Source organism: Triticum urartu, chromosome 5 (genome assembly GCF_003073215.2).
Source record: "Triticum urartu cultivar G1812 chromosome 5, Tu2.1, whole genome shotgun sequence".
Taxonomy (NCBI): domain Eukaryota; kingdom Viridiplantae; phylum Streptophyta; class Magnoliopsida; order Poales; family Poaceae; genus Triticum; species Triticum urartu.
In genome coordinates, this window is record NC_053026.1 from 588,146,347 (window position 1) to 588,165,889 (window position 19,543).

Sequence of the window (19,543 nt, forward strand, 5' to 3'; positions counted from 1 at the left end):
CAAGCGCTCCATGATGCTCGAAATTTGAAGATCCCATAACTCAGATTTTGAAAAATCTGAAAAATACACACACACATTTAGGATATGCTCTACAAGTGTGAAGAGTTCCATGATGAAATACATTATATGATGTAGGCTACACAAAAAAGACATAATCATGCATTTTTAGCACATGTACTCTTCACTATAGAAATTTATGATTTTCTTTTCTCTTTTGTAGCTCACATAACAACTTATATCATCATGAAAATTTACACACTTTGTAGACAACATCCCTATATGCTTGTGCATCTTTTACAGAAATTTTTGGAACTTCAAAATGTGATTTTGAATCGTTTAAAATTTCAGGCTCCATGTAGCCAGCCCGGTAACCAAAACTCCACTCTTAGAACCGGAAATTGCCAAGGCAGGATATGTTTGGTACCGTGAAAACACCTGAGCTAATAATAACGTACATATTACTTAAATCACATCAATTAGTAAGTAGTATAAACCTCTTGCATCTGGTGAAAGCAGATGAGACGGTAGAATTGTAAGAACAGTGAACGTACGTCCCTTTTGTACATTACAGAGTTACAGTGTACATTTTCATCGGCACAAGGATGGATCATCTACTTGGGAGATGTGAGTTTGCTGGTGTCGCTGGACGAGTCCCCGCTCACCAGTTCGTGGAACGCCTCCACCTTCACGGGCGGCACCCGCATGCCGTAAGAGTTCCTACAACACGACAGGAATCAAAGGGTTGAAGCAGACGATGACATATAAAACCGGCCAAGAACCCTGAGATACTTACATCGATTGTGGCACTTGTTTGAACTGCTGGGCTAGCTGGGCTTGGGCGCTCTGGTTTCCAGACATGCCCAGCTGCTGCTGCTGCTGCTGCTGCTGCGCTAGCTGGGCTTGGGCGCTCTGGTTTCCGGACATGCCCAGCTGCTGCTGAAACTGTTGCTGCTGCTGGTGTTGCTGCTGCTGGAGGAGCTGCTGCTGCTGGTGGTGCTGCTGCTGCTGCTGCTGGAGTTGCTGCTGCTGCTGCTGGAGTTGCTGCTGCTGCTGCGGCTGGAGTTGTTGCTGATGTTGCTGCTGCTGCGGTTGGAGCTGCTGCTGCTGCTGTTGCTGGTGCTGCTGTTGAAGCTGCAGTAGCTGCTGTTGCTGGACCTGCTTTTGTTGCTGCTGCTGCAGTAGCTGATGGTGCCTCAGCTGCTGCATCTGTTGTTGTTGTCTGGTGAGAGATCCGTACGGGCTATCTATTTGTGAATCCATGGTGTTCTCGAGCTTCACGTTTACCAGGGCCTGGGCTTTGTCCGACATCGTAAGAGCACCACGGGGACCCGTCATTTGGTTCCGCCTCATCCACTGTTGCTGCTGCAGCAGCTGGTGCTGCTGCTGTGCTGTCAGATTCTGGTTATGGATAGTCATTTGAGGAGTGTACTGCCTCTGGAGCTGCCAATTAAGCATATTAGCTATGTGTTAATGTTAGGCGGCAGCATGACAAAATGATGTTAGGGTTTCACAGAGAAGAAATTTCCGAGAACAGTAATAGTTTCAAGTGCGTATATCAATGATAAATAAAAAGAATAGCAGAGAACTGGGCAGTAGCCCATCGGGTAGGTGTCTTAATATTATTGTCCATGAGCTCCTCCCCATTGGATCACAATAAAAAGGAAAGAAACCATTTGCTTCAAACAGTGACTAACCAAACAAACAAATGTAGCAGAAGCAGAATAGTTCCCATCACTGTGATTAGTGACCATTCGAAACCAGCCCGATGTTACAAAACCAGCTGCTTCAGTGGGTGAATGTAGAGACTAAATTCTAGAACCACTCCCAGTTCAATGGGTAGCAAATCACAGTGAATGGTCAAACCCAACATTAGTTCTGGGAGTTGGTTCCAATTTGCAAGAATTAGCAGAATTTTTCTATAGGAGACTGAACAATTAGAAGAATAAGGAGGCCTACTCTGAGGTACGAACATTGGTTTGCAACCCGTTCTAGCTAAATCTCAAAGGTACTTGCGCTAATATTAATTTGTAAGTGCCTCTAAAAATAGAAGTATCAGCAAGATTACACAGCTGTAATGATGACCAGCCAGACACCAATATCCATCCCCATCAAGTAAATTTACTTGCGGGCAGCTTAGCCAAAGAGCTTGTTTACAGTTAATAATAGATGGCCTTCTGTTCGGGACGTTCTTATAAACGCCTCAGAACAGCATCTAAGGCATTTTATCAGGTTCGCCCCAAATCATCTCTAGCTTAAGGCATTTTTCCAAAACGCCTCGGACTGGATGAAGCTTACAGGGCATTTTTTGCAAATCGCCACAAACCAGACATAGATTTGGAGGCGTTTTCTGGAAAGCCTCTAATTGATGCAGGTTTTGAGGCGTTTGTAAGAAACACCTCCTAATGGATACTCCTGGGTGTCGTCGTTAATGGAGGGGACATGCCCGTGTATGTATCAGTAAAAAGGGCATATGAATTTCTTGCCAATAACATTACCTTTCTTGGTCTGGTGGTAAGGACGCTACGATGTTTTCCAGCCAATGCAGCGTTCGAATTATGCATGCCCATCTATTTATACTGTGTTTTTTTTTTGTTCTCACGAGGTTGTTTTAGTCCCATACTGCTTGGCGAGAAAGAGTTGGAGGTAGTTAAAAGGCGTAAACGTAGTTCAGAAATGGCAAGTACTGATGACATTTCTCTCGCTACTGGGCTTGTCTAGCCAAATTTAATTTAAAGTCTCAGCCCTGAAAGAGAGATAGATAGCCATTTAGCACAGAAAAGATACAAAGAGATAAAGAGAAGACCCCACGGTGTTTGTTTGTTCTGTTTTTCAATTTTGATCGACAAGTTTACGGCGCTTTGGGAAATCACCCGGAAACCTCGTTTGTGGAGTCTGTAAAACGCCGCTGAATGCCAGATCTTTCCAGGCGTTACTAGAAAACGCCTCGGTTGACTTTCCCCTTCATGAGCTTCTCTACCATTTTATAGAAATGCCACACAAAATAATTGGAGGCATTTTTTCGTCTTCTAGAGGTGTTTTAGGTGCCGTGTAATACCATACGTGTTGTAGTGTTAGTTGGCTGAATCCATCAACTTTGCATGATTGTGGGTACAGGCATTTTAGATGCCGTGTAATACCATACGTACTGTAGTGTTAGTTGGCTGAATCCATCAACTTTGCATGATTGTGGGTACAGGCTTTTTAAATATAGTATAAACAAATAATCCTACCGAGTAAGGAAGAAATTATGACAGTAGCGTACAGAAATGGTAGGAAAAAAAGGTAAGCAATGTATACACAACATAAAGTATGGTAACCAGCAGTAGTTGCCAACCTGTTGGGCTTGAAGGAGATTATTTTGATTTTGTACTTGAGCATCTTGATGAACTGGGTGGCTAGCCACTCTACTGCCCATCTTTGTAATCTCCATCAAGGGTCCAATGTTACTAAATGTTACATCAAAAAAGGAAATCATGAGCTCAACAGTTTATTTGCTAAACAACATATGCATTGAAATGTGTACAGCTCTGCCATCAAAATAAACCAATTCTATTAGCAGAGTACCTCAATTAGTTAAGCCGTACTGTAGATTTTTCATTTTCAAAAACTAAATGTCATTATAACCACTTGCACGTTTTCCCTACTTCTCTTGTTAAATACTCAACTTACCTAGGACCTTGCATATTGGATAGTGAAACCTTTCCCAAGCTCAAACATTTCTCTTCTAGTCAGGGACAGGGCACAGTTAAGTGGTTTCTTTGTCAAAGAGATAATTACTTAAAACAACAAGTTCCTGAGTGCCATAATACAATTCCAGAGCTACCAAGTTCAAACGTTGGGCTAAACTGTAATACGGTACCCTGAAGTGGTGGTTTTTAGTAATGAACTCTTTGTGCAATATTATTAGAGAAGCATATATATTGTTCTATATGACCCTGTCCTAAAACAAGTTGCACCTAGTGGAGTTGGCACAATCTAGCATCACTCAAAGCAATATTAGAAGATTAAGGTATTTATGAGCTCATACCGTGGGTAGTTATTAACCATAAAGATAGAACTGTGTCAGTATGGACACACAGGAGTTAGGATGAAGGTGTAGAAGTGCATGCTCTAGCCAATGCAACCAAAAGACCGATCTGAGAGAGAGGGCCGGACATTATACTCCAACACTCCCCCTCACGTCTATGCTCCTTTGGAGCTATATGACGCGGGCAGCGGAAGCGGGGGCAGGCCGCAATTATTTATTGCGTTTACTGGGTTTTGAACCCTGAACCTGTTGGTTGTAAGTTTATGCACCTACTCCCTCCGTCCGTGAATAAGTGTACATCTAGGATTTGTCTTAAGTCAAAGTTTTAAAACTTTGATCAACTTTATAGGAAAAAGTAGCAGCATTTATGACACTAAATTAGTATCACTAGATTTGTTTTGAAATGTATTTTCATAATATACCAATTTGATGTCATATATACTACTACTCTTTTCTAAAAAGTTGATCAAAATTATAAAATTTTGACTTAGGACAAATGGTAGAAGTACACTTATTCACGGACGGAGGGAGTAACCAGTTCATCCATCAGACCGATCTGATGGATGAGACTAGGCAGCACATTATACGTCAACACACCCCCTCACGCGTGGCTCCCTCAGGCCTAAACGTGGACCGAAAGTGGGCTGCAATTTAATTGCGCCAGCCGGGTCTTGAACTCAAGACCTCTTGGCTCTGATACCATGTAGAAGTGCATGCTCTAGCCAATGCAACCAAAAGACCGATCTGAGAGAGAGGGCCGGACATTATACTCCAACAGAAGGGAGCTAGATCAAGAATATCATTTTCGGTCAAAAGTGTGTCACATTCACAGATCTGCTAAAATGCTAATGCATAATAAATTGCATAATGTGGAAAGTAATATTATAGGAAACCATGCTGACATGGTCAAATCTACTGTTAGGACAGCAGAAATAAGGAACATTATAGTGAGGGTGTGAAACTGAAACAAATAAATGAACCTTTAAAGAGATGTCAAGAGAAGTTATCACTGTTTATCCTAACCATTCTCAGTGAAGCAAAGTGGCATGGTCCCGTTTGCGACCATGATGTATCCAGCAAATCAGCGGTGAAGATCAGGAATGAAGTCATAACTAGGGAAAACATGGGAAGCAGGCATACTAAACTTGACAGTGCATGCTCAGAGACCATTGTCAGTGACACAAGGTAGAACAGTATTGTGAAGCTTGGTGAAAAAGGTGTTAGCTGGCATGCCCTACTAAGTATGGCCACATGGGAAAATTTAACTCCATGTGCGGGGAACATGCAAAACATGTACCTGAACCCTACCAAACAGTGATCAATGCAGATAAAATCTCCTTTTCCCTGACAACCTTGTGTATATCTCCCCTCCCATTTTGATTTTGCCTTCTTCCTCACCAACATGTCAGGGTTGCGGGGGGAGGTAAGTCCAATAACAACACCAACGTGGTATACTACTGGCGCGGAAGTTCAGCTGATTTCTCCCATTCAATACTAGTGACACATAGAAGGGCAGGCCTGGCACAGTGGTAGAGTCTCTCCACTTGTGGCCTGGAGGTCCTGGGTTCAAACCAGCCTCCTTGCAATTATGCAAGGGTAAGGCTGTCTAGAAATTATGCCTGTCATGAGTTAACTTGAGAAAAATTCAGGGTCCATTCTTTTAAAACTAGGTATTGTTCCCATTCATTAGTACATTTATCAGCATATTTGTCAGAGCAGCAATATGATTTCAGATAGAAAAACAAAAATGTTTATTTTTAAGCAGGTCATATGCCATAAAGTTCTTTTCTTTTATCTACAGAATACTGACAAGAACGCAAGGAGTACAAACAGAACAAGAAAGAAAATGTAAACAAAAAAGGCTACAGGTATACAAACAGAACAAGAAAGAAACATGTATACAAAAAAAGGCTCAGCATACCTGTAGCCAACAGTCTGTAGGAACATCTTAAGAAGCTCAATGGACGAAAATTGTTTCCTGTAGCTGTCAGTTATAAGTTTCAAATTGCGCCCTAGCTTAGAGATGTGCTTAACAATGATATCTGAAAAATCATCAACAGACCCTGCAGTTCCACTTTCAAAGCCTGCAACCGCTAAGTATCGAGCAACCAACTTCCGTGTGATAAGCAATGCTTGTTCTTGACTTAAAGATTTTCCTTCTACTTTAGATACATCCTTCCCTCTATATTTGTTTCCTGTCTTGTAGTACTCAGGCATCATTCCAAACCTTTCGAGCATTGCAGTGTTGCGACTAACAGGTGCCGGTAAATTATCAAGAACACCGTGAACTTCAATTTTATTGCTGATAGATATCCCACTCTCTCTAGGGATTGCACTTTCTGGAACACAGTCAGCTGGAAATTGTATTTCCGGGATGAAAGGATCATCTGTTAAATTACTGAATTCCCCATTTTCCAACATAATGTTGGGACCCTGATTGTCCATAAACACAGTCCTCTTCCTTTTATGCACACTGCAAACCTTAAGATAGTCAGACATTCCCTCTGGTGTTCTCTTTGGCATTTCTTTGTCATCTGGGCGAAACTTGCCATGCAATGTCCTGAACTTTTCAGCATATTGCTTGTACCATGTGCCAGGTAACTCATCATGTCGCTTGTGCCTTTGAGATAACATCGAACTCTCCCTGCTTGGACTAAACGCAGTTCCAGATTGCATCTGCAGAACAAGAACAGTTATAACCATCAGAATATAACATAGGAATGGAACTCTTGCCCTCTTAGTTAGCATATACCACCCAAAAATGCTATAGAGAGTTAATATAGCAAACTGAGAAGAAATATGGATGTGTTTTATAGCAATTAAGGAACACATTCAACAGTCAGGTATGTAACTAGGTTGGCAGCATGAAATATGTAACATTTAATTTTAATATGAGACCAACGTGTAGCATATGATAGGAAATGAAACAGGTTATAACACGGCAAGTAGGGTGAAAGTGAGATCTATTCAACATGTCCCCATCAAGAACCTAGTTTCAAAGTTTTTGAACAAAATAGGTCGAACCATTCCTACAACTATGGCGCAGGAGGCTTTCAGGAAACCATGTGTAGGATCAAGATAAGCAACAATAGCAACAGTCTCTATTATATAAAAAAAAGGTTCTTTGAACATGTCATGAAAAAACTGTGACAAGGGTTCATAACTTGGGAAATTACTATAAGATGTTTCAAACAGAAATAAATATCAGGCAGCAAAAACAAGCTTTTGAAAAAGATTTGCATATATCAGCGGATACTAAGACAAACAAACATTAAATGGGGAATATAACTATACTTGATGTTGAGTGTTATCTTCCTGCTCATCTTCCAACGAGAAATAAATATCATCTCCATGAAGCTGAAGATCTGGGATCAACAAAAAGGAAAATCACGATCAATAATGGCAGACATTTAAGCCCTAGCAGATAGCAACCTAGATCGATATTACACCATTTCCTCCAAGTCGAATATTAATCATTTCTTATCAACAACTAGTTATTATTCAAATCTTGAGCTAGCACATTTTGTCACCTTTTTCTGCATCTGACATTGGCACAGACATTTAGGACATCCAACAGAACTTAACCAATAGAAGAAGAGAAAACATGGTCTTGACTTAAATTCCAAAGCAGTTACAATTGCAACTAATAACACCTCTTAAGAAAAGAAAAAAACATGCAAGATATGCTACATTTCAAGCCACGATACCATTTCAAATCCAAATAACTACAGCAGGCCTCAGACATTAAAATTGAACTCACGGGTAACATTTCAATCCTCGGTTACTAATCAGTAAGAGATAGTAATCAGTTGGAGAAGTAGGCAAACACCCGATAATAGGGTGTAACCAAAACATATCGATCTATGATGAATGGCACCACATCCCACTGAAGACACTGGAATGTACACATTGATCATCCCCATGAAACCTAGAACACCATGTAACCAAGTCAACCTCGCCTACAAATTTCTAGCTCGGATTCTTCAGACCCCAGGCCCAGTGGTTCGTGCCAGCAAAGGATTTCCCCAAATCTCAGCAACAGAGTGGCGCGAGCGGTGGTGGTGGAGGAGGAAGAGGCTTCACTCACAGCTGGCGTTGAGGGAGTGGGGGCCGGCGGTGAAGGCGCCGGCGCGGAGGACGAGCGCGGCGGAGGCCTTGTCGAAGAGGAGCGCGCGGACGCGGAGCTGGAGGAGGAGGAGCTGGCGCGGGGGCGAGGAGGATGAGGAGGAGGAGGGGCAGAGGAAGGCGTCCCAGGTGGAGGCGGACGCGAGGTGCGGCGCGAGGGAGGCGTGGGCGCCGTCGCCGAGCCACGCACGCCACGCGCCGCAGGCCTCCAGCCGCCGCGCCAGCTCGTAGCCGCGGCCGTCGTCGCCCAGCAGATGAGCCGCCGCCGCCATCCCGCGCGACGGAGGGTCACAATCGGGCTGCGCGTCTGGCGCGGGCGGGGCGCCGGGATCTCCTCGGTCGCCGCGGGGAGGGAGCTCGGGCGGAGGTGGGAGCTGCGCGGCCGGAGTTGGGGACGAAGGGGAAGGCGCGTGTCTGGGAAATTTTGGCCCGTTGGGTTGTGCTGCTGGTAGACATCTGGCCTGTGCTGCTATTGGGCTGTAACAACCACCCTGAGTCCAGGATATTTTTTTTGACTTCTCCAACATGGACATAGGCATGGGCATAGCTGTAACTACTAGTGATTCTAAAGGAAAAAAAACTAGTACTAGTAGTTTTACTTCTTGTTCTTTCAGTTTTGAGTCTAGGGCTTCAAATGTTGAGGCGCACAGTCTCGCGAAACATTCTCTTACTCTAGATTTTGGTCACTATACTTGGTTTGGTCACCTTGAAATGTAGATATTGTGATGCAGTAATAAAGTTCGTGAGTTTGCGTAAAAAGGAAATGATTAACATCAACCAGTGGATTATCACGCTCGCATCCGCCGTCTTAGTTGCGTGCCACGTGGCCTATTGGACCACCCAAGTCCCTATCCCTTATCGTATCTCTTCCGCAACATCTCTCCCGTGCACAACTGCTCAATCTTATCTAATCTAGTGGGGCGACTTCTTCATCCTCACGTTTTTCTCTCCCAACAGGAGTGCTATTGTAGATGACCACCGACACAGGCTAGCAGCAGATGACCGCCAGCACCATCTGACGCCAAATCTCTCCTCAGTCGTGGTCCGCCATGGCCGCCACATCTCAAAGCTCATCCAGCAATGCCCGCCTCAGCCATGCCCGCCACTAACTCAAGGTCCCACGGCAACACCCGCCTCGGCCATGGACACCACCAACTCAAGCTCCTCCTGCCGCCAGCACCATTTCCTTCATGTCACGGTCTCTATTTGCAAAAAAAAAAAATTGCAACATGAACTTCTGTTGCAACAAATAATGCAACATGTCCCCTATTGCAAAAGTTATCCTTTGTTTTTTACGGGAAAATGGTGGTTTTTCTGTTACTTTTCCAAAAAAATGGTGAAATAAAAATATGTGCACAGATTATTATTTCTCATGAATTCAGAAATATTCAGAAATTTTAAAAATATTTTGTGAAGTAAGTAAATGTTTAGGTATTTAAGAAAATGTTAATGAATTAAAAAAACATGGTTTTCAGGAAATTTCATAAATTTGAAAATATGTTTCTGAAAAATGAAAATTTAAGAAATGTTTGTGAATTTAAAAATGTACATTTTTTAAAATTCTTGTGAATTTGAAAATTTTCACAATTTTCTTGAAATATTCACGATTTGAGAAATGTTCATGAATTTTAAAAAATATCCGTGAGTTGAAAAATGAAAAATAAAAACAGATTGAAGAAGAAAAGGAAAACACAGAAAAAAAATAGAAACTTTATTTAGGCAAAGAAAAATAAAAACTATAAACGCCAAAATAGGATTTACCATGAATACTCTCACCGCGTCCGTCTCTGAGTGCTCTGTAGATCAGGCTTCAATTGGGCTTTACCCAACCTCGGATGGCAATTGTAAAATGAATGTGGTGGATACTAAAAAGGTAAAATGAATGTGTGTTTTCACTCAATTATCTACCTGGCTGCTTTTATCACGATATGCATGTGAGTGCTTAGAAGGAAAAATATGTTGGCATGTCGCGTGACAGAAAGGAGTCGTGCAGATCAATTGTGTTTGTTTAGAAAAAAAATGTATATATGTAGGTAAGAAACCGAGAAACATACGTCTAGGCGCTGCGACCTTTTACACACACGCATACCACGCCCACGCGCACACAAAGCATCCTTGCAAATGGTGTCGATCCTGCTGCCACTGGGATTTTCTGAACTTAATGCATATGGCGTTGTTGCAAAGGCATTCAACAAAGGTGCAATGGGCATTGTCTGCAGGGATGATCAAGAACTTACGGGGAGCCTTGGCACTGGTCTTCTAGGGAATAACTGAAGGTCCTTAAGCACATACATGCAGACAAGCTCTGGACTTGTTGCTCAACAAAAATTGCGTCGTCTCTAACTATGTAAGTGTCGTCAATGAGTTCAAATCAATGCAACACCTGGGAGGACATTGCATGATAGCTGGGGAGTTTATTTCCCATAGTCATAGTTTTTTGGCATGTGAAATATACCTTGAACAGCAAGAGTGAAATTCTCATCAACACATACATGGCACTCTTAAACATCGAGGTGCACTAAGAGTGTGTTCCCTAGAAAAGGGGGGGTTGTTCGGGACAATTCGCTATAATTTTGTTTTGAAAACATCTTTATTTAGAAAACGGACACAATGAAAGAAAAAGGGACTCCACTATGAATCCAAAGTTAGTTTTTTTTATCATGGCAAATCAAATGTTTTTTTACGCAAATTACGTTCCTCGAGGATAGCAAGTTTAGTTGCGAGCATGGCAAGTCCGTCTTAGTTTATTTTTTGGCCAGAAAATTGCCGTGTTGGTAAACTAAATTTTGATAAGTAAATAGGCAGTTTTCCGATTAAATTAATCTATGAATAAATTATGAGCATGACATTGACAGCATTGATAACACACTGGTTACGATCTAACAGAGCATGTACTACACATATAGTAGAAATATCTACGCATATCGCTAGTACTGCTACAACAGAAAGAAACATGAGAGGGATAAACGATGTATACCCTCCAATCGGCCATGCGATGGCGGTGGCGGTGGCAGTAGCCGCGGCATCCTCGACGGCCTTCTTGTCAGCTTCGGCCTTCTCAGCGGCGGCACGGTCGGCGTCGGTCGACATGGTGATGACGAAGGTGATGTGGACGTAGATAAACAGAAGCGAGCAGTCGCGTAGTCGCTACCCAAAAACCTAATCGCCCCTCTCCCGTACAGGATCCGGAGAGGCGGGGTTTCGGAGGCCTGCTCTCCCGTCAACCGTGTACGCGGTGAACGGGACGGAGTCGCCGGCGGCAGCAGCAGCAGAGGAACGACGTGGGCGTGGAGGCGGAGATGCGTTCTGTTTCGTGGCGGCTAGGGTTGGCAACGCCCCACATATATATGTGCGGTTGCGCGTGGAGAGACGTGGGCTGAACCCACGTCCAAGTCGGTAGCCCACGATCCGACGTCTCAGATCGTGGCCACACCTGTCAAAGACTCTCCGTTCCTGACCGGCAAAAAGAAGCGCATAGGAGCTCGGCTCGGCTCAATTCAATCCCGCAACCCGCGTCGTGGCGTGGCGTGGCGTGGCGTGGCGAGGCGAGCGGAGGAGGAGGAGGAGGAGTGCGCGAGGGCCTCATCTTTTCTCAAGCTCCAATGACATGAGGAAGAGAATCCCTTATAAACCATTCCAACTCTCCTTCCATTTCCGGGGTGGGACTAAACTTCCCACCACCTTGTCATGCCACCTACATGGGCCCTTAGAGATCAAATCTGAAATTGTCATATGGGCTCTAGGCCCATCTCATAGTTCAACAATCCCCCACCAGATCTCAGGGGTCCAATTTGTCCTTTGTTCCAAACGTTGTTTTGATATACCAGCATCTCAATGGAGACCGATTAAGGTTGAGCTCCATCTAGACCAAGTAGTTACACTCCTTCACAACTGAACAATGGACTATGCCTTGAATTGTCAGTTTGGCATCAAGAAGTTTCACCACAAGTCTCACTAATACGAGGCTGCCGCAGGCTGGCCCCTCGGGTGGAGCATATTAGTCACACTCCTGGCCTGTTCATAAGCTTGCTAGAGATCACCCCAATCTCATAGACTGTGACCAGCAGTCGGGCTCATATAGGTGTGTTCCTCCAAAGATCGCTCTGTAGGATAGCATCTTGCTTATGCATATAAGTCTTGGAACACATTAAGACAGTAGTCATCCTTCCATACAGTTTCCGAGAGTATTGCATCTCCAACGGAGTGGGTTAGTAAAGTTACTCTCCTCATTTCACCACTGGCTTGTTTTCCCAGGTCCTACTTCACGGGATCTCCGATCACATAGGTTGGGTTACTACCATGGCAACTCATGTGGGTCTCATACCCATCTCCCTTGATGCGTTATCTATCACAACACGTGATAGCCCTTTAGTAAAGGGATCTGCCAGATTCTTAGCCGTTTGAATATAATCCAACGCTATCACTCCGGAGTTCCTCAATTTTCTGACAGCTTTCAATCTCATTCTTATGTGTTTGTTGGACGTCATGTTGTCCTTTGAACTCTTCACCTTGACAATAACTGTTTGATTGTCACAGTTCATAAGGATGGCCGGAACCGGCTTCTCAACCACTGGCAAGTCCATCAACAGATCTCGAAGCCATTCTCTTCACCACCCGATGTGTCTAATGTTGTTAATTCTGCTTCCATTGTCGATCTTGTTAAGATCGTTTGCTTGCAAGACTTCCAAGAAACAGCACCACCTCCAAGAGTAAATATATACCCAGTTGTGGCCTTCATCTCATCAGCATCAGAGATCCAATTCGCATCACTATACCCTTCAAGTACCGACGGGTATCCGGTATAGTGAAGTCCATAGTTCATAGTACCTTTCAGATAGCGCATAACTCTCTCAAGAGCACGCCAATGTACATCACCCGGTTTGGAAACAAATCGGCTCAGTTTGCTAATAGCAAATGCGATGTCAGGCCTCGTTGTGCTCGCTAGATACTGTAGTGAACCAACAATCTGAGAGTATCTCAATTGATCTATAGCTGTGCCTTTAGACTTTCGAATCAGCACACTAGAATCATATGGTGTTTGAGATGGTTTGCAGTCCAAATATCCAAAACGACTCAACACCTTCTCAACATAATGGGATTGCAAAAGTGTAATCCCACCCTCATCATCTCTCAATAGCTTGATATTCAAGATAACATCAGCCACTCCAAGGTCCTTCATCTCAAAGTTCTGAGATAGGAAAGACTTAACCTCCTCGATTAACTTGAGATTAGTCCCAAATATCAATATGTCATGAACATACAAACACAGTATAACTCCTTCGCCCCCACCATAGCGATAGTATACACATTTGTCAGCCTCATTAACAACAAAGCCAACAGATGTCAACGTTTCATTAAACTTGTCATGCCATTGCTTAGGCGCTTGTCTCAGGCCATACAAAGATTTCACCAACTTACACACCTTTCCTTCCTGACCATCCATCACAAAGACATCAGGCTGTTGCATATAGATTTCCTCCTTTAGCTCTCCATTCAATAAAGTCGTCTTAACATCCATCTGATGAATGAGAAGACCATGCGAGGCCGCCAACGAGAGTAATACTCAAATGGTGGTCAGTCTGGCCACAGGTGAATAAGTGTCGAAGAAATCTTCTTCTTTTTTCTGGGCGTAGCCCTTGGCCACAAGCCTAGCCTTGTACTTTTCTATCGTACCATCGGGCCTAAGCTTCTTCTTGAACACCCACTTGCATCCCAATGGTTTGCAACCATAAGGACGTTCAGTAAGCTCCCAAGTCCCGTTAGCCATGATGGAATCCATCTCACTACGGACCGCATCCTTCCAGTAGTCAGCTTCTAGAGATGCATACGCTTCTGAAATAGAAGTGGGATTATCCTCCACGAGGTATATGAAGAAATCATCACCAATGGTCTTTACAGTCCTTTGTCTCTTGCCCCTACAAGGGATTCCTCATTATCCTCCTTAGGATTTTCATCATGTGTTTGATTATAATATTCCATCGGAATGGCAGGTTCAGGAGTCTCCTCAGATTCCTGTCTAGAAGTGCTTTGTACATCTCTCATGGGAAAATGTCCTCAAAGAATGTAGCATCTTTAGACTCCATAATTGTACCGACTTTCATGTCAGGTACCTCAGATTTCACTACTAGAAATCTATAGCCAACACTATTCATAGCGTAGCCCAAATTAACACAGTCCACAGTCTTTGGTCCAAGCTTACGCTTTTTGGGGATCGGCACATTAACTTTCGCCAAGCAGCCCCAGGTACGTAAGTACGAGAGTGTTGTCCTTCTCTTGGTCCAGTTCTCGTAAGGAGTGATCTCGTTATCTTTTGTCGGAACTTTATTCAGGACATGACAGGATGTCATTATAGCCTCCCCCACCATGCCTTGGATAAACCCGACGTATCTAACATGGCGTTAACCAAATCAGTTAGAGTACAGTTTTTCCGCTCGGCAACCCCGTTTGACTGGGGTGAGTAGGGAGGCGTCCTCTCATGAATAATGCCGTGTTCCGCACAAAAGGCATCAAACTCTTTCGAGAAGTACTCTCCACCACAATCTGACCGGACTCGTTTAATTTTCTTTTCAAGTTGATTCTCAACTTCTGCCTTATAGATTTTGAAATAGTGTAGAGCCTCATCTTTAGTATTTAACAGATACACATAGCAATATCTAGTGGAATCATCTATCAAAGTCATGAAATATTTCTTTCCACCTTTAGTCAACACACCATTCATCTCACAAAGATCAGAATGTATGAGTTCCAGTGGCGCCAAGTGTCTCTCCTCTGCTGCCTTGTGAGGCTTGCGAGGTTGCTTAGATTGCACACACGAATGGCACTTAGAACCTTTGGCTAAAGTGAAACTCGGGATTAAATTCGATTTTGCTAGCCGCGTCATAACACCGAAACTAATGTGACAAAGACGTGAATGCCATACTTCAGATTCATTAACACTCAAATGAATATTGTTCACGACTTTATTACATAGATCTGCAAGAGAAAGGCGGAACATGCCTCCGCATTCATAACCCTTTCCAACAAATAGTCCATATTTCGTAACAACTAATTTATTAGACTCGAATACCAACTTAAACCCTTCTCTAAATAGAAGGGAGCCACTAACGAGGTTCTTCTTGATGGCGGGGACATGCTGCACGTTCTTCAGCTGCACGATCCTTCCCAAAATAAACTTCAGATCGACCGTGCCAACACCAAGAACAGAAGCACTCGCGCCATTCCCCATCAGTACGGACCCGTAACCTGTGGCCTGGTAAGAAGAAAACAATGAAATGTCAGCACACACATGAACACCTGCACCTGTGTCGACCCACCAATCGGTGGACGACCAAACTGAAAATACAGCAAATAAATTACCGTACCCAGATGCACCACTCTCATTGTTGCTCACAAGCATATTGACAGACTTGTCCTGCCCTTGCTTCTTATACTTGTTTGGGCACTTGTTGGCCCAATGTTCAAGCGAACCACAAGTAAAGCAGCCCTCATCCTTCTTGTTCTTCTTGAAGGTCTTCTTACCCTTCTTCTTAAAGTCGGCACTCTGTTGGACACCGTTCTTTCCCTTGGGCTTATGGGAATTGGAGTTCTTCTGATGCACCATGTTGGCCACAGAAGTTCCTTCGACCCCTTTTCCGTGCGAGTCCTTTGCCCTTGAATTCTACTCAACACTCAGATGGCCAATGACATCCTCCACAGATAATTCACGCCTCTAATGTTTCAGAGTGGTGGCAAAGTTTCTCCAGGAATTGGGAAGCTTAGCGATTATGCAGCCCGCGACAAACTTGCCCGGTAACTCGCACTTAAGAAGCTCAAGCTCCTTAACAATGTATATTATCTCATGAGCCTACTCCAATACAGGACGGTTTTCAACCATCTTGTAATCATGGAACTGCTCTATAATATACATCTCGCTCCCTGCCTCGGCAGCCCCGAACTTAGATTCGAGCGCCTCCCACAAGTCCTTGGCAGACCGCACATGCAAATATGCGTCAACCAGCTTATCTCCAATCACGCTCAGAACTCCCCGAGGAACACGACAGTGGCCTCCTTGAACGCCTTCTCCTGACCAGGAGCGATCGTTCCTGTGGGAGTCACACCGGCGACCCAGAAGGCGTTCATGGCAGTGAGCCATAAGGTGGTTTTAGTCTGCCAACGCTTAAAGTACGTCCCCGTAAACGGCGACGGTTTCAGTGCAGCAGCAAAACCAGAATTTGAAAAACTCCTACACATATTAGGTTTTTGGATTGATAAGTAAATAGGCAATTTTCTGATTAAATTAATCCATGAATAAATTATGAGCATGACATTGCTAGTACTGCTACAACAGAAAGAAACATGAGAGGGATATGCGCGAGGGCCTCATCTCTTCTCAAGCTCCAATGGCATGAGGAAGAGAATCCCTTATAAACCACTCCAACTGTCCTTCCACTTCCGGGGTGGGACTAAACTTCCCACCACCTTGTCATGCCACCTACATGGGCCCTTAGAGATCAAATCTGAAATTGTCATATGGGGGCTCTAGGCCCATCTCATAGTTCAACAAATTTGTCATCATGACGCCGATATAAATTACCATGAAATACTTCAGATTGTCTGGGAAAAAAAGATTTTTGACGTTTCTGAAGAAAAAGTGTGGCCTTGCGCTGATGCATGAATCGGGACCAGTTTCCCTTTCACTAGCTAGCACGTGCTCGTGTGATAGAATGCCGAGAAAGAACACGTGGTTCAATGAATTTTACCAGGGAGGTCGAGCTAGATCCATTCACCTGGGAAAATGGCGTCAAATCCACAAGGAAAATAAAAAGATTACCCGGGCGAGGCCCAAAGATAGTGTATTTTTGTTTGCGTGTTTGGACGGTAGTTGGATGCTATGTACTGCCTACTGTGGACCTACTGTGTTGATTTCGCGGACCTGGGCACGTTGCAGCGTTGTACTGTAGCCAGCTACGGCACTCACAGCTTTCATTGGCACCGAAGCAACGCCACGCTCCAAACCAAACCAGCGAGACGAGACGGCGCACATGCAATCAACGGGACTTGCCGGCCTGACGATCGAGCAACCCACGGTCGGGAATGGCTTTGGGTCGTCAGTCCATTCCTGTGAGCCGCTGGAAAATAAATTTGGGTCAAGCACCCGATCTTCCGGCGGCCTAACCACGGTCGACGGTGCTACTGCGCCCGCCTCGCCGCCCCTCTCCCTGCAACCGCCTTCCCCTTCTGTCGGCGTGCGATAATCTATGGGACCAGCAAGGCCTCTTTTGCGGTTCGACTAAAGGGACGCTACACACAAAGAGCAGATCACGCAAGAGTTACCCATGCTCGGGGCAGTGAATGATATGGCAGCAATGGCGGCACCTTGAAAAGGTGTGGCGGCGGAGCGGGGATGGTGCTGCTACAGCCTGCCCCGTCTTAGCGTCGTATTCATCATCAGACCTTATCACGAGTGCGCGTGAGAAGCTGTAGACGATGTCCGTCCCTCCATGTTGTGTGACAGTTCTTGTTCACAGGCATAGCTTACGTGTGTGATGACGTCCACGCCAGGGTTAAGCACGTGAGCGGCTGTCTCCAGGTATGAATGCCATGAAATGGCTTGAATCTCAATTTTTCGTGACTATGGCATGTAGGTGTACCCCTCCTTGCAGCATCGTCTTCCTCGACAAGTGGTGCCATAACACATGATGATTATGATTTGGTGGTGTTGTCCAGAATACCATAATTGATTTTTTTGGGTCAAAACCTTCGGTTTGGTCTTCAATGGTTGCACCTGGCAATGAGGGTGTTTACACATCGTGTCCTTGTTAAAGGCATTGCATTGGAGATTTCTCATACGCGCTTTTACATGGTGAAAACTCAAGATCTAACCATCAATGTCTACCGGCGGCGGCAATTGTGTGTTGCTCCCTTTCTAGAGGCGTTGCTTTCGGAGAATCTTTCTCGTATTCGTAAGTTGTCGATGATGGTTGATGGTGTGGCTGCTTGTATGTTGCGCGTTATTGTCTAGTTGGCTCAACTTGTTTTTTCTTCTTCTTATGTCTATGTGCGACAAGTAATTCATGGCGAAGTGAGCATTTATGTCTTGCCCTTTCCAATAAAAGTGTACAACAAGATCGCTTGTTTCTTAGGCTAGTCATAGTGGGAGTAACTTAGGTAGTAACATAGCGCACTTTAATTTTTTTTGCTTATGTGGCATGTAGTTAATGAGGAGAAGGATATTTAGAGTACATTAGTTCGTTCCGAGAGAAACTGACAGTTACATCCTACCAAAGGACTGGGTGTGTATTCAGTGCTCTGCCATCATAGCATCGCCATCACACGACGCTTCTTGCTGACTAAGGGGGTGTTTGTTTCCAGGGACTTTTTTGTGTAGGGACTAGGAAAAGTCCCTCTTAGAGACTTTTTTACCAAACGGGTGGGACTTTTTAGGGACTAAACTAGTCATTTGGGACTAAATGAAGAAGACTCTCAAGAAGAGTCTTTTTGGGACTTTTTCAACAATGCCCCTCCATGCACCCATTGGCCCGCCACCCCATAGTGTTGTTTGATTGTTATTTTTCTATATACTAGGGGCAACATAGTCATTTAATAACCTCTAGGAAGGGATTAGGGACTTTTTAGTCTCTGAAAACAAACAGGGAGGGACTTTTTAGGGACTAGGGAGTGCACGCCTACGGAGATTAGATTGAAACGAGACCGGCGGAACAACTTTAGATGGTGTTTGGTTCTCTAGTCCTAGGACTTTTTAGTCTCTGGAAACAAACGGTGTAGAGTGTCGTGGATGGGACGGCGGAGGCGGCCGACGCGGTGCGCTTGGCGAAGTGCCGCATGACGGGGAGGATGCGCGATGAGAGGGACAGCGGCTGGAACGTCGCGACCGTGCGCTGTGCTGCCTCCCGCCACCGTCGGCGGTAGCTGCGGCAGAGAGGAGGTGGCACCGGAGGAATGCCGAGGCGTGTGCACACAACTTGTTCGACATAATGCTAAAGAGAGGGGAGAGAGAGAGAGAGGAGGAAGAGTCAACACGCCTATGTGGCATTTTTTGCCAAGTCAGCTCCTGACGAGTGAGCCCCATCTGTCATAAACACGCTCAAACGACCCTAATCTGCCAATCGGTGTTATTTGTAAAAAGATTACGCTAGGCATGATGTTTTCTGCCAAAAAAATATATAGTAGTGTTTTCTGCTATCCTAGCCTCAATGTAGTGGTTTCTTGCAATTTACTCCAGCCAAGTTGAAGATTGATCCGCACGCAGAGGCAGTGCATTCTCGGAGGCCGGAGGGGACAAGCATGAGCGCTACAGTCATCCACCGGGAAAGAAGAAGAAAAAGAATGTCAAAGCACGAGCGAGGCCAAAATATAGTGTAGAGTGGTGTCGTAGGTCCATCCATCCAGGCA

The 19,543-nt window shown here is 44.5% G+C and overlaps 1 protein-coding gene across 1 annotated transcript; it reads right to left on the minus strand.

Moving 5' to 3' along the window:
• Positions 1–441: 441 nt before the first annotated feature.
• Positions 442–8,712, minus strand: LOC125510993. Its single transcript, XM_048676279.1, has 6 exons — positions 8,115–8,712; positions 7,322–7,392; positions 5,949–6,703; positions 3,335–3,446; positions 794–1,440; positions 442–717 (listed from the first exon to the last, which is right to left on the minus strand). Exons 1-6 carry the CDS (start codon positions 8,695–8,697, stop codon positions 612–614), a joined length of 2,274 nt encoding a protein of 757 aa, XP_048532236.1. The 5' UTR covers positions 8,698–8,712; the 3' UTR covers positions 442–611.
• Positions 8,713–19,543: the final 10,831 nt, after the last annotated feature.